Source organism: Nannospalax galili, unplaced genomic scaffold (genome assembly GCF_000622305.1).
Source record: "Nannospalax galili isolate Female #2095 unplaced genomic scaffold, S.galili_v1.0 scaffold450, whole genome shotgun sequence".
Taxonomy (NCBI): Eukaryota; Metazoa; Chordata; class Mammalia; order Rodentia; family Spalacidae; genus Nannospalax; species Nannospalax galili.
Genome location: NW_008329134.1, coordinates 2973645 through 2990421, shown reverse-complemented (window position 1 = coordinate 2990421; position 16777 = coordinate 2973645). Strand labels below are relative to the sequence as shown.

The 16777-nt window shown below is 34.7% G+C and overlaps 1 protein-coding gene across 3 annotated transcripts in view; it reads right to left on the bottom strand.

Annotated features, from left to right (window-relative positions):
* The window catches only part of Snx13 (sorting nexin 13), a 147300-nt gene that overhangs the window by 76975 nt on the left and 53548 nt on the right, over positions 1–16777 (bottom strand). For all 3 annotated transcript variants that reach the window (XM_017798032.2, XM_008832713.3, XM_029563341.1), the window contains 4 exons: positions 14669–14790; positions 14481–14582; positions 12939–13027; positions 8179–8262 (listed from right to left, as the gene is read on the bottom strand). In XM_017798032.2, coding sequence (XP_017653521.2) covers positions 8179–8262; positions 12939–13027; positions 14481–14582; positions 14669–14790 — 397 coding nt within the window. The remainder of the gene's footprint in view (positions 1–8178; positions 8263–12938; positions 13028–14480; positions 14583–14668; positions 14791–16777) is intronic.

Sequence of the window (16777 nt, the reverse complement as noted above, 5' to 3'; positions counted from 1 at the left end):
ATGGAGGCTCACTCTAGTTTCTACAACAACCACTAAAATAAATATAAAATAGTTCTAAGAGGAGGAGGAAGCAGGAATATCAGTTGAAAAGCTATGTAACTAAAATGAAATACTAAGTATTATACAATTAACTAAAAGGAAAGGAAAAAAAAAAAAACATCCTAAAGTTTGGCACATTCGCAAATTATATTCCCCTTATCTTGGGGCCTGCAAGATGGCTTGTTGGGTAAAGGCAATCAGTCACTATCAGTCCTAACAACCTGAGTTCAATTCCCTGAAAACTACATGGTGGAAGGAAACGACTCCTGGAATTCGTCCTTTGACCCCTACAAGCTCACTGTAGCACAAATGTACCCACACTGATACACACACACACATACACACACACACACACACACACGCACAAATAAACATAAATAAGTGAAAAGGAAATAAACAGACTTCCCTCCTCACAAATACCTTTAGGTGAAGTGTAAGGCAAAACAATAGATCTAACTACAACAATAAACATATTGAATATAAATGGACTTTTTTTTTATTACCGCCTCTTGTGGCAAAAGCATTTTATACAAATAAAGTCACCCAGTTTATTTTGGACACAAAAACAATACAACGTGGAGTGAGGATCTTGAGTGAACTGGGAAAGAAAAAGGGCAGATCAGGTCATTTGTGTTTCTTATATTCTGTGAAAAATACATTTACAGGGAAAAATAGACTTTTACAACTTCAATGACCTCACATGAGCCTTTGTAAAACAAGATCCATCTCTACCAGATCCCTCTGTGGTTAAGATGTTCTATACATGGAATTTAACATGATGTTCAATGATGAGGTAGTGGCAGCACCTCCCTCAGCAAGGTCCTGTAGGCACAGGCAAGGAGTCTGTGCTGTAGTCTTCAGGACTGTGCCCATTCTTAAACCTCACTGTGTACCAGAAGAAAGTGACTCTATAGAGAAAAAAAAAAAAAGTACTCCAGGAGCCTCACAGGAATAATAGGGAATACCAAGGCAGGACGCAGCCTGTCTGCACATTAGACAGATAAATGGGCTTTTTAAAAACTCTTTCAAAAACTAGTTAGAACTAATAAGTTAACACACAAAGGTTACAAATATACAAGATAAATGTATTTACCAAATCTTACTACAAAATATAACTCTAATCACATTTACAGGAGTATTTTATACTTTTTAATATTTTTTCTTTGTCTTTTTGAGACAGGGTCTCCCCTAGCTCCAGCTGTCCTGGAACTCACTATGTAGACCAGGCTGGCCTTGAACTCACAAAGATCCGCCTGCCTCTGCCATCTGAGTGCTGGGATTAAAGGCATGCGCCACCACGCCTGGCTTATAATTTTTAATATTCTTAAAAACTATAAAATATTCAGGAAAATTTTGCAGAAAAATATAAAACCCTTGAAAGCCAGTCTCAGGGGCTCAGTGATAAAGCACACATGTAGCCTGTAGTAGGCCCTGGGTTCAATTCCCAGTACTGAAAAATATAAGACCCATATACTAAAAAAAAAAAATCACAAAAGTATGCTAAAAAAGCTCCAGATCAGAAAGCAAAATATCAACATGAAAATTCTTTCCAAATTAATTTACAGGTTCAGTATAATCATAATTAAAAACACTTTAGATTTTAGTAAAAATTTAAAAGTTGACAAAATTTGCATAAAAAATAAAGACTTGAATAATCAAAATAATCACAGAAAAATGTGGAAGAGTCATATTCCTTAATCTCAAGAATTACTATAGAAGAATACTATAACATCATCAAGAAAGTATAATATTTGTACAAGAATGCACAAAAAGTGAATGGAAAATACCTAGAATCCAAAATTAAAGCTAAACATATTAAAAGAAACTTTTTTTAAATCTAAAATGACAACAAAATTATCTATGAAAAAGATTTGTCAACTTTATATTAAAAGAAACTTTTTTTTAATCTAAAATGACAACAAAATTATCTATGAAAAAGATTTGTCAGCAAATGGTACTAAAACATTTGGCATGCTGGTAGGCAGCAATTAAATAACTAATATGTTATAAATTACCAACATAAATTCCTAACACATACATAAGAAATGATTTGAAGTACAACAGAACGTGTGTGTGTGTGTGTGTAAAATATACAAACAATATACAATGAAATTTATTTGGTTTCTAAGAACAAGTTTAGGATAATAATATCACATTTATAAGATTAAAAATTGCTTAGAGAAGACCCTTAAGATATGAAAATAAGACTTCACTGAAGTTTAAAAGATCTTATCAAAAGAGATTACTAAAAGAAGAAACCAAAGTCACAGTCCATAGGAAAGTATCTTCAATAAAGGTGGAACATCTTTAATGCCAAAATCTGAAATTTGAAGTGCCTCAAAACACTTCCATTCTCAAAACCTCAAAACAGGGATACTCATCATGTATTATGTATCTGACAAAGAATTCAGAGGCAGAGTACACGATGCATATCTCTACAGCAGTTAAAAGGTACATCTCTAGTGGAAAAAGTGGGCACCCAACAAAAAGAGATGAAATGAATTCTGATTGCACAAACAGATGCTCACTACATTAAATCATGGAAATGTTAGTTACAAAGGAATACCCAGGTTAATATTTAAAGACTGGCAATGCTAGATGCTATTCTACAGAGAAACAAGAAAGGTCAAACATTATTAGTAAAAATATAAAACTGTAACAGAACACTGGAAGATAACTTAGTAATAATTTTTAAATTAATTATAATAAAAAACCTATTTAAAATTTACTGCCTTAAACACTTTTAGGTGTGCACCAGAGTAGCGTAAACTGTAAGAACGTTGCTATTTAGTACATTCTGGAATTTTTCATCTTATGAAACTGACCCTCAATGACTATTCAACAATAATTTCCTTTGCCTTCTCTTCACTGTCAGTTAATAGTCTATTTGTTTCCTAGAGTTTGAATAGTTTTAGACACCACAAATAAGGAGATCCCTGCATAATCTCTTTTGATAGGCTTATTTGACTTAGTTTAATAATCTCAAGGTTCAACATGTAACAGATATAAGATTTATTTACTTCCTTTATAATACTGAATAGATACTATATTGCATTCATAGTATATGGTAATTCTAGTTTTAATTCTCAGAGACCTTCCAAAGTACATACCAGAGCAGACACACCAATGTATATTTCCATCCATGCATAAGGGTTTTAGTCACTCCATATCCTATTTTGGGGGAGGGGGTAGTGGCAACCAAATGGTTATAATACAGTAGCTCACCATGGTTTTTATCTGCATTTCCATAATGACTAGGGTTGTTGAATATATTGTCATGTACTTGATGGCTGTTTTTATAATCCTTTAGAGAATTATCTATTCAAATTCTTTGTACAGATTTGTTTTATTTTTTGTTGCTCAATTGTGGGAGTTCTTTGTATTTGTTGGATAGAAATACTTAATCAGAGAAAGGTCTTTCAAGTACTTGTATCACTTTCATAGATCACTTTTTCACTCTGGTGATTGTTTTCTTTGCTGGCCATTTTTGCTGAAATTTCTGTCTGTTTTCACTTCTGCTGCCTCAGCTTCACTATCAATCCAAGAAATTACAGTCAAATCCAAAAATACTTTCCCCCTGCTTTCCTCCTCTTGATGCTTTATTTTTTTGAAATTCAGTTGTTCATTTAAATTGAAAAACATTTCTGAAAACTGCACATAGCATCAAGTCCCTTTTGTTATTAAAAAAAATCAGCACAAGTATTTCTAAGGCTTAAATATATGTTAACAAGACTAGTTTTGACTTTTGGAATTTATTCTTTAAACAAATTGTAGAGAATGGAGACAAAAAATAGGTTATTTACATAAGTCATCTACATTATGTACTCAGGTACAAATCTGGTGACAGAAAATGACCTCAGAATGTGCTGGCATCTGAAAAGCAGTTCTCAAAGGCTGAGTTCTTTAGGATTCTATCAAGGCCTAAGACTATTTTCATCTTCAACTTTGGGAGCCAAAAAGTACTTTAAATGTCCCGTGTCCATAATTTTATACTCTATAACAAGGGGCACATCTATAGACATACTGAGACAGTGGACTGGCTTCTGCAAAAAATGTTCGATACCTCAGTGCAAAAGTTAGCTGAACTGGCTCATTCATCTCAATGGTAACAACTTCTTTCTCTGTATCAGCATCATTTGTCTGTGACAACTTAATGTTTCCATTTCCAAGTTCTCCACTTGTAGAAAGTTTCACCCCATCTTTTGCACAGTATCTCCAATGTGACTAAGGTCTCTGCATATATAGGCATGGGGCACCCAGGTTGTGGGGAGAAAGGGCGCTGAAGACAAGAGACCAGACAACCCCAGCCCATTGCACTGTGACAGCTTAATCTTCTTCTTGATGTTTTATGGTTTGAGGTATTACATTTAGGTCTTCAATCTGAATTTAGTTAACTTTTATATATTTCATAAAGGTTACAAACTCATTTAAAAAAATTTATTATTTTCATTTTATGTGTATGAGGGTATTGTCTGAATGTATGTAAGTGCACCCATGTTGTGCAGTGCCCATGGAGGTCAGGTTGTTGTCCACCATGTGGGTGCTGGGAATCCAATGGACTCCTCTGCAAGAGTACTCGGTGCTCTTAACTGCTAAGCCATCTCTCTAGCTTCTACAAATTCATTTTTTTGCATGTGAATGGTGTTTTCCCAATACCATCTTTTGAAGAGATTATTCTTTTCAACTGTATAAGCTTCACACACATATTATTTGATCATATGCATGAGGTTTTATTCCAAGACTGTACTATTTCAATTATGCCAGTAGCATTGTTTCTATTACTGTAAATAACTTTGTAGTATTTTGTCTTCAATAACTAAAACAGCAGAAACTAAAATGGTTGAAATACTTGACCAAGAATTAAAAAGTCTAATTTTAAAGATAAAAATCTTGAGTAAAATGAAATAACAAAGTCAATTCAGGACAAATTCAGCAAGGAAACTGAGACCATGCGGGGGAAAGAAAGTACAATTGGTGGAAATAAATGATAAATGACCCAATTTAAAAAAAAAAAGCACACCAGAAAGCATGAAAAAAAAAAAAAAACCAGACTAAATCAAGCTGAAAAAAAAAAGAATAACAAAGATTAAAGAGAAGATTGAAAAGAAATTATAGGTAACAAGGCACAAAACAAAAGTAATGAAGAATAAAGATAAATCTGAAGAATTCTGAGAAACAATCAGGAAACCAAACCTAAAGCTTCACAGTAGAGAAGATGAGATACAAAACAAAGACAGGGAATAATTTTCTCTATGAATTTATAGACATGAATTGCTGAAATTTAGGGAAAAATAGGGAAAAAGACACTGAAAACCCCAAGAGAGCCTCTCCATGACACATTGTATTTAGATGATATTACAGAAAAATCACTTGCTCCTAGAAAGCAGCTGCTTCAACACACAAAAGCTGCTGTTAATGTGGTTGGAGGAGAGGAAGATATCCCAAGCTGGTGGCCAAACTTGGCAGTATCATCCCCATAATTCTAGCTCTGGAGAAATGAAAGATGCAACAATAAGGGGGTCATGGATTCTTCTTTTGAGGTACAGAGAGATGCTTAGGTGAATCACTATGTGTCTGTGCTACAAGTGCTGTTAAAAGGCCCTGAGAGGTCAAGAGGCTCTGGGAGGCCATGACATCAAGCTGTGAACATGGAGCACGGGCTGCAGAGGAGAGCCTAAGAGCTGGAGATGCCAGAGGACTGAGGCACCTGCCAAGTCCTCTGCTATTTATACAAGCGAGAAACTAGGGCAGGAGACTAATGTATGTTGCAGGCAGCAAAGTTGGAGGGGCAGAGCCATTTGAGTCCTTTAAAACTAAAGCCACCAGACTGAAGAGATGGCTCAGTGGTTAAGAGCACTAACTGCTCCTGCAGAGGATCTGGGTTCGATTCCCAGCACTCACATGGTAGCAAACAAATGTCCTTAACTGTCCAAACAGTTCCAGGGGAATCTGATACTGTCTTTTGACTTCTGCAGGCATTGCATGACACGGGTGCACGTATACACATGCAAGCAATACACTCATACACATAAAATAATAAAGCAAATATTAAAATAAAACTAATAGTCATGTGGAGCTACAGGGTCTGGTGTTTGTTCTATTGGGTTCTGTTCTTATTCTGAGTTCAGTATTAACTCATTATGTTCCCACTCCTCCCTTTAGGAATAGGAATGTATATTCTGGGTCATTGTATATTATTTACTTTTATATTACAATGAGTCACAGTTCAGAGACTGCCTGAGTCTTAGAAAGATTTGACTTTTGAACAGTTCTGAAACTGTTGAAAGACTATGGGGACAGTTTAAGTTGGAATGTATTATGATACGGCAATGCACCTATGAGGGCTAAGGGGCTGAATGTGCTGGTTTGAATGAAAACTGTCCTCCATAGGCTCATGCATTTGAACACTTGTTCCCCAACGGGTAGTGTTGTTTGGGGAGGTTGTGGAACTTTTAAGTGGTGGAACCTTAATGGAGGAGTATAGCATTTTACTCCTCCAGTTTAAGAGTTTACAGGCTTGGTCCACTTCCAGGTCTCTCTTTCAGGTTTCTGCTCCAGCCACTTGCTGCCATGATGTCCCTGCCATTATGGACTCTATTTCTCTAGAACAATAAGCAAAAATGAACTTTTTTCTACAAGTTGCTCTTGATCATGGTGTTTTATCACAGCAACACAAAAGTAATGGATACAGAGGATGGGTCCATACACTTAAATCAAAAAATATAAAACACATAAATAGAATTATATTATATGAAGAAAAAGCTTTAGACGAAGTTCAGTGTCCCTTCATGACAAAGTACTGAGGAAACAAGGTACACAAGGAACTTACCTCAACATAATAAAGGTATATATGACCAACCTATGGCCAAAATTATACTAAATAGAAAAAAAGTGAAACAAGGAAAAAAAAAGTGGAAAAAAATCAGGAACCAGGACACATGTCTTACTCACTCTAATATTTTTTAATGGAATACCTGAATTCTGAGCTGGAATAATAAGGCAATAAGAGAAATAACAGGGATACAAATATGAAGGAAGAAGTAAAGTCATTCCCCATTCCCACATGCACACAATACGATCCTAGACATAGAGCCTAGTACCAAAACAGTTGAGAACTAAAAAGAAGAATCAGGTTCCACCACCTCCAGACAGGACTCTACGAATACAAAATCAGTAAGAAAGATTTCTGCCCACATGTTACCCACAGTCTGGTGGGAAAGATAAAAGTTAAAATAGCAATAAATCAATGGTCAGTTTGATAATGCCTAAGGAAAAAAAAAATCAAAGAATAGTCAACAGATTTCTTTCTTAGGAACAATAGACTATATTTGAAAAAAAAAAGATAAGCATGGAAAGGAAATTCCGTATTTAAGAAAACAAATCAAAGATTTAGAAGTATATTACAAAATACTCCCAGAAGGTAACAAGTTTATAACTCTTATTTGAGAGTGAGTCTATTGTGGAAAAGCACTGACCTAGTAAACTAAGTACTAACTCTAACATGTCCAATAGTGAAAACTCAATTTACTCCGTGTAGACACATGAAGTAACTTAAGGAAACAGAACTAGAACACAGATCTGACTATTATTCATATTCTAGTGTCCATATTTTCCACATTATACAGTATACATTGTAAGGTACAAGCTATTTAAGTAGCTCTGACCTAGAGCTTCATTTAAAACCAAATATAGGTTAAGGATCTAGAATTTAAAAATCCAAAATCCAGAACTTTTGGAAGACTGGCATGATGCCACAGTGGAATACTCCTTATCTGTTCTCACAAGACAGGTCAAAACAGTTACACTAAAAATACTGAATAAAATTACCTTCATGCTACAATAAAATGTTTAGCTTTAACCTTTTCCTCTATATATCTCACGAGGTGAATGGAATGATTTCCAAATCCAGAGCATTTGTGGAACTCGAGCATTTCACATAAGGAATACTTATGATCCACCTACACAGGCAGTGAAAGACACCATTTTAAAATAAATAGCAGCACCATCACAGAAAGGAAGATACTAGAAATGCAGAGGTTGTTTAGAAAACAGCTGTTTCTTAATCACTCTGATCTCCAAATTGTATTTTCACAGTTAAAAAACTGTTTCAAATACAAGTCAATTTTTAAAAATACTTACCATCCATATGACATATTGATTAATATAATCAGGATCACTGAGTTGATTTATTAATGGAAGAAGAATTCCTCGTGCAAGGATTTCCTAAAAATAAATTTTAAAACAGATAATTTCATTTAGCATTCTTCTAAATCAATAACATAAACTTCCTAGAAGATTATATAAGAGAATTATGATAACAGAAAACATGTAATGAATGCAGTCTCATAAAAAGATGAGCTACTCTGCCTCAGTTAAAATAAAAGATGAGCCAAAACAATATTAAATAAATCTCTACAACTAGAGGTGAGCAAAAAAGAACAAAAAGACACCTTTGGCACAATCTGTATTTGTGTGAATTTTTAAAAAACAAAGCATTAGAGGGACAGGAGAGATGACTCAGCGGTTAAGAGCACTGGCTGCTATTGCAGAGGACCTGGTTTTGGTTCCCAGCACCTGTATGGTGGCTAACAACCATCCATCTCCAGTTCCAGCGGCTCCAATGCCTTCTTCTGACCTCCATGGGCACTGTACAACATGGCTGTACTTACAAACATACAGGCAAAACATTTATACACACAAAATTAAATAATAAATATAGTTTTTAAAAGCATTAGAATAAAGGTGTAAATAGATTCATTTAAAGGAAAGACAATTTTAGAATTGTTTTTATTTCAAGTGATGAAATGGAGCAACTACAGCAAAATATCAATACTGATTAAATCTGGGTAGCTGGTACACAAATGTCTCATGTCTTATTTCCTACATTTGAATACTTTCCAAATTAAAAAATGTGAGAAATAACTATTATTATCTACTTGCCATACTCTAGATACCTCCCTATTCTTTGAAGTTGTTTATGCTCTACTCTCTCAAAACTCTGTTCCTTTTAAGATCTTACTAAAGAATCAATTATCCTACTAAATACACTCTGATCGTTCATTCATGCCCTGTATTTACATTATTTGTCACTTAGTATTTTTTGACATTCCATATCTTATGTTTCTCTAATACACTAGTACTATCTAGCAATTCTCTTTGTATGAGTAGAATTGGTCAACTGATCTGTTTACTTGGCTGTATCTTCAAATTTATTTACCACTCCTCCAATCTTCATAAGCCCAAGAGGGGCAATTGTTAAATGAACAGAAATAAAGACACAAAAACATAAAATTGATTCTACAATCTGAGCCCTTTTGCTGGCATAAGATTCTCAATCTCTAAAAGACAGAACCAGCTACCAACATGGCAGCCTGACAGAAAATTACTGAGGTCATGAATCCTTCAGTGACTAAAACATAGTAAATGGAAGAAAGTAATTTATAAATAGCAATTATCTTAGTTGAATACAATCTAAGCAAAAATTCCACATGAAGGAAAGAACTCATTCTTTTGTTATTTAATCTAAGCAGAAATTACTTTTGGAAAGATCTGAGTTTAATTACTGACAAAGCAAACTGATAAATTGACTTGTTGAATGATGTGGTCTACAATTCTCCTTACTCAACTATATTTGATCAAAAAAAAAATTAAATACTGGCCTAAAAGCAATCCACAGCAAGATGTATTTGCTTATTACATTCCTACTTGTTTTAAACAATAGCCTCTCTTCACAAAGCAGGTCTTCATTCACAGTTCTGCAATACCATGTGTGCCACAGCCAGCAAAAAGGCAAATGCATTTCCTCTTTTATCACAGTTGAGTCTCTGGTTTAGTATCTGCTATGTGCTAGGTACCGTGCTAGCCACTAGCACACAATGACATAGACAAATAGATAGTAGGTATGGTCTCAGTTGTTAGTTCATTACAGAGGAACGCATCAAGTCAGTACACACAACAAATAAATTATGACTTTAAAATATGGTACATATTAAGAAGAAAAAGACCTAGCCATTGCCTTCAGTATAGGGAAATAAATAGAGCTTAAAATTTAGTGGTTAGAATAAAGTCTCCAAGGGATAGTGAGATATAAAAAATGAGTACTATCTAGCCAAGAGAAACAAAAAACATTCTAAGTCAAGAATTTTAAAACAACATGAGACAGTTCTCATTGTTGAATGGGAAATAAAATGGCACTACTGGGGAAGAAAATCGGTAGAGCCAGTAGAATAAAGTGACTGCTGACAAAGCTTCTATTCTCAACTAAACTTTAATTGGCTACTCTGAATCCAATTAGACCTCAACCTTTGTTCATCATTACATTTTAGCAAGAGTCTTGCCAAAAGTGTTTAGCTAGAATGCTCCTACTCTGAATATCTCATCGAATTCCTCATGCTTTTCACTCTTGGTATCTGATCATCCTGGCCTATTGTTAGCTAGAATCCTATTAAAGATGTCTAATTACCACTGTCCTTTATCTTTCACATGCCTCTTAGCAACTTTCCACCCACTGATCTCTGCCTTACTCCTTGATTATAAATTTTGATTTGTTTTTAGAACTGACTCTATGTCTACACTGATGCGATTCATTTTTTGCACTTTACTATACAGATATGGCTTTGACACTGTATGTCATAAAGACTAGAGAGATAAAAGTCACATCAGACAGATCCTCTGGTGGGACTCTTAAGATTTCAAAAACATGCTCCATGGTCATACTATTTACTGGAATGAAGAAAAGACTAAAAGGCGGGCATGATATGGAGTCATCAGTAAGGCTTCCACTTTTGACAAGTAAAAGTTTAAAAGGTGTATGAGTAAAGTGTCAATTTCATATCAGCCATTCATCAGAGTAGTATGGGGTTCAGAAGATATGTCTAGACTAGAGATATAAATTTAAAGTTTATTAGCATTTGAATGGTGTTAAAGCCTCTATGGGTAAGCAAGAAGAGGGCCCAGGACTGAAGAACTAATTCAGAGGTAATGTAGATCTGAATCTAGTAGCAGACATACTTAGTATTAACTACTTTTTGATAATGATTACACCTAAATAATTGGCTTTTACCATATATAGTTAATCTATTACATTCTTCTTATCAAAGCAGACCACTCATACCCTAGAACTGTTAATACATCTGAGAAGTACACTGAATTCAAGTTATGCAGATATTGTGAAATTGTGTTGTACAGACTGGAAAACAGCACACAGGCACAAAGCAAGCCTGGGGAATTGGTATGTACTTTGTAGGAAGGAAGATTAAGGAGATTATAAGCTTACACTGTAGGCAAATGTACTTTCACTTAACCCATTTTACCAGGATAAACTCTTTAGTTAACCTGCATCTCAACCTCACAACCAGCAACCAAAGTCAAAATTAGCATTCACACAGTTTTACACAAAAATTAATACTAAAAGGATACAATTCAGGACTACAGTTCTCATCGAACTTAGTCATGGTCCAATTAAGAAAAGTAATTTTTTATTTTAAAAGTTTCAGTCTAGGGGCATGAGAGATGGCTCAGAAGTTAAGAGCACTGACTGCTCTAGCAGAGGACCCGGGTTCGATTCCCAGCACCCACATGGCAGCTAAGAACTGTCCTTAACTCCAGTTCCAGGGGAATCCGAAGCCCTTTTCTGACTTCTGTGGCATTGCACGACATGGGTGCCCTAACATACATGCAGGCAATACACTCATACGCATAAAATAAAAATAATAAAATACTAAAGTTTCAGTCTAGAAATATTACTTTAATCTAGCCCAATTCAAGTAAAGTTGGAGTATTGAGAAAAATTTTCCCTTTACTTGTATGTCTTTTTTATAATTTTTACTGAATTTTTGTGTATTTCATAAATAAAATAATCTTTATACTCCCTCCCCATTTCCCCTTTGACACCCTCCCATAGTCCCCCCACTGGGAGTCCATACATTCTGTCATTTGTATTAAGGCCTATTATGTAAAGTTAGTGTCCCGAGATGTCCCTCAGTACAAGGTCATCCACTGGGGTTTAGTCAGCCTATCTAGAGTCTCTCTCTTCAAGAAGATCTACTCTTTTGCCACTTGTGGTGGTGCAAGCTGGTAGGATATGCTGAAAAGGCAGGAGGATCATGAGTTCAAGGCCAGCGTGGGCTACACATTTTTTTTTTTTTAAATTTTCTTCACCCTACTAGGTGAAGAAAAAATTTTTTTAAGTCTATTTTGTTAAAAATGAAAACCTGGGGCTGGAGAAATGGCTCAGCAGTTAAGAGCATTGACTGCTCTTGCAGAGGACCCAGGATCAATTCCCAGTACCCAGGATAGATTCCCAGTACCCACATGGCAGCTAACAACCATCTGTAACTCCAGTCCCAGGGGAATCCAATGCCCTCTTCTGACCTCCACAGGCACTGCACAACATGGGTGCACTTACATACATGAAGCAATCACTCATACACGTAAAATTTCTAAAAAAAAAAATTTTTTTTTTAAAATAATAATTGAAGCACAAAACTCTCAGCCAGGCAGTTCTCAAAGTATATGCCAGTGACCTCTGGGGGATTTGGAAAAGGTACCCAAGTCCTTTCTCAATGAATGGATGGAGTCAAAAGCATTTTATAATGATACTAAGATTTTATTTACCATTTCATTCTCATTCTCTAGCAAGCCTATGATGAGACTTTTAAAATGCACAAGATGGCATATCTTGATCAATGAGCTAACGGAATGCACACTTGTACGTACTTACGCTTTAACATTTTCTTTTAAAATTTATAATACATAAATACTATAAATAAAATACTACATTTAAAAAGGCTTGTTGGGGTTTTCAACAATTTTTATGAGCTTAGCTGGGTCTTCAGGCCAAAGATTTTGAGAACTACTGCTCTAGTTTAAGTCATGACTTGGTAAGAATTTAAGCTTACCCTGACAAAATATCGCATGATCTTGTTCTGGAAATCTCCAGGAGGTAGTAATAAGTATAATAAAACCTCACACAAATCCCTTAGGAATCCTAAAAATAGAAAACACAGCCATAATATTAGAAAGATCTAAAGTCTCCTTCCTATTCTTACTATAAGGCACATTAAAAGTCCTCTGGTTATACCAGCTTATGACTTTAGTAATTATTACACATAAGTATTCTCTAAAATTCCTTCACTGTTCTTCAAATAGTATTCATCAATCAAACTAATATGCTTTTAAAATTCTCATTAGTTTTAACTGGTCTTATCATATGAAAAAATTTAGTAATAAAATTGCTTTTCTCCAAGGCAGTTTTAAATGTACAATGTACTTTGCACTGCTATCATACATTATTTTTGCATACTTAGAAATTAACACTTAAACTGTAATAATTCTTTCAAGAAGAAATCAGTCCAACAGATAAAAACAGAGCACACATATCCTCTTCTAATCTACAGGTCTAAGAAAGCTCACACATATGTAATATTCAAATCATTGTATATACTTGTTAAAAATCAACTATTATTTCATATAGTATTGACGAACTGGCAGTTAAAAATTGAATTTAATAATAAATGCGAACAGGAAAGAACATAATAGCAAGAGCAAGAAAAAGTTTAGCATGTTTTCAAGAGTGAAGAGAATAATTTCCAGAATAGCAGTTTTCCTGCAGTTGTTCATGTGCTGACACTTGCTCAGCAGATAACCTGTGCCGACTAATAAAGACCTAATTGTAAGACTTAAACTTATTTAACTTCCCACCAAAAAACGCAACGTCCCATAAATATAAAAAATTTATTGAAATTATTTACTTATAACATTAGAAAATAGTTTAGCGTAACAAGTACACTTTTGAGGTATAAAAATTAAATTCAAGGAGAAAAGAAATTACTATAGTTCTTAAAATATAAATGTTCAGTCATAAAATGTTTGTCCCTATTACATTTGGAAGGCCCTTAGTCTTTAAAGATAACCTTTAAAAATGGAAACTGGCTGGGCGTGGTGGTGCATGCAGCACTAGGGAGGCAGAGGCGGGCGGATCTCTGTGAGTTCAAGGCCAGCCTGGTCTACATAGTGAGTTCCAGGACAGCTGGGATTACAGGGAGACCCTGATGCTGTGTGAAATAAGCAAACCAATCCTGACAAATGGATTCAGTGAGGTAACTAAAGGTGCTTGGCACCAAGTCTGATGACCTGAGTTTGATCCCCAGAATTTGCACGGTAGAAGGAAAAAACTGACTAATTCAAGCTGTCCTCTGACCTCCACATGCCTGCCAACCCTGTCTCAAAAAAGACCAAATAAATAAATAAATAAATAAATAAATAAATAAATAAATAAATAAATGGAAACTGCAGAAGCTACTTGCAACAGTTAAAATAAAATGAATAGTGTTTTCCCTATGCAACCTGCCCTGTATAAGAAAGATTTCACCTTAGATTTCTTCTCCTAACTTGTCTCTAATCTGTGACTGTTTTCAGAATAGTTATATTAAAAATAAAACCTTCTTCGTCTTTGGGAGAAGTGCACACTAGATCCCGGCAAACTTCCTTCTCCATTTCAACTTCAACTTCAAAGAAGGTATCTACAAGATCTTCTGCTGTACCTAGAAAAGCAAACAACAAATGAAGATATAAAAAGAGAGAAAATGAATTTTTAAATCCTAATTTTCAAATGAAATAAGGTCACTACCTTTAACTTGATCATCTTTCTCGGTTATCTTCTGCTGGGCCTTTCTGAATACCCGTAGATGAGTGCCAAAATCATCTATAATGCGTGTAGTAAAATAAGGCTGCCAGTCTATTTCTTTAGACCTTATAGAAAAAAATATTAAGCCATTATGCAAATGCTTTACAAAAATGTAAATTTACTTTAATGACTGCTAACAAATACAATGATCAGAATTGGAAATTTATTCATGTTGAGAGTTTTTAAACTTTATTTTTAATTATGTAGATGTTCGTCCTGTGTATAGGCATGTACACTGGAGTGTGGAAGCCCACAAAGGCCAACAAAGGGAATCAGATCCCCTGGAGCTGATGTTACAGGTAATTGTCAGCCACCAGAAAAGGGTGCTGGGAGCCACATTCTGGTCTTTGGCAAGAGAAGCCAGCACTCTTAATCACTGAGCCATATCTCAAGATCTTTTAAACACTGAGCCATAGCTTAAGATTTTTTTCCTTATTTTTATATATCAGTTTCCATTTGCACATGACCCCAAGTGTAACCTCTATTTCACTTAGCCTTATAACAATACGATTTTAATACTTTATGTTCAAAGGCATAAAACTACAATTTAAATGATAAAAACTGGTAAAGAAATTAAAGCTTTCACAGTTACGTCTGCCCACGGGTGTAATATGTAACTTTTCAGCTCAGATACAATGCATGAGGGACTCAGAAGGTTTCTATTTACTTAATTTAACAGTATTTCACACATTTCTTGTTTCTTCTGAACCCATCATGAATTTTCCACATTCTTCCTTTTAGTTATACAACCTATATTATGAAACCATATACCTGTGGTATGAGTGTAACTAACTCTTTTGTATATACTAGCACTTAAAATTATTACCACTAAATAACAGAAATACATCAATGATGAGCTAAAAGAGTGATGGAAAATATAACACTTAAAAACTCTTTAGAATACAAAATAGTTGAATACTATTTTATACGGTTATTTAGTACTCTATTTTAAAAACAACAAACTTCAAACACTGTTAATTCAGTAACTGGTCAAACATAAAATAGCACATAACTGTGATGAAATTAATTCACACTTTCAGGATTATACCTAACACACACTCAAAAAAATATGCAATCTGTTTGTGAAGATGTTGGGCAATGAGATAACCACAGATAACAGAAAACCAAAAAAGGACACAATGATTTATTATAATTAACAACATACATATAATAAATGGCTTTTGAAGTAGTTGATTTCATTACTGGCCCATTCTTTTGCTATCCAATTAGAAGCTTCATACTCTAGCAAATAAATTAGTCTTGACAATAAAAAAGCAAGCATGATTAAACAACAGAAGGGATGAGTAAAACAGACAAAATTAATGTATAATTCTCATAATGAACTGGAGGTTACAAGCAAGTAGTCTCGCTGGTCTTATTAACAGGCATCATACTAATGAAATCTCCATAAAATTCATACTTGAACACAGCAGTCATTTCAAAACCCACCTAGGAATTACTGGCACTTTTTGAGCGGAAACAGAGTAACGATGACATTGAGAAAATAACAGGAGACAATCTCTCCCCCAAAATTTCACATGCTAATTTTAAAAATCATAACCATGGCTTCTTATATACATAACAAGAAAGAATAAACTGTAAGCACATGAGCACAAAACAAACACTAACAGTGCACATGAACTCCTGGATCTGAGAAAAGATCAATATTATTTAAATTATAAGCACACAAACAAGCATATAACTAAATCTAATGTAAACACTTAAACCTGGCAGTCTCTAGAGTATCTCCCCACTCCCTTTCTTAAAAAACTAAAAAAAAATCTACCCAGTCATGGTGGCATCATGGTCCTCAAAGAGCTTCAGAGACAGATGCTGAAAGACCACAAACTAGAGACTACCCTGAGCTATACAACGAGTTCTAGGCCAGCCTGGGCACACAGTGATATTCTGTCTCCAAAAATCATTAATTCACAATCGGTGCAAGCAGTTTTCAAAAATCTTTAAATGAGTATTTATTCAAAAACCTTCACACTGGAAAAATTTTTTTAAGGATACAATTTACTTACTGTGGGACACTAGCTAAATCATTCC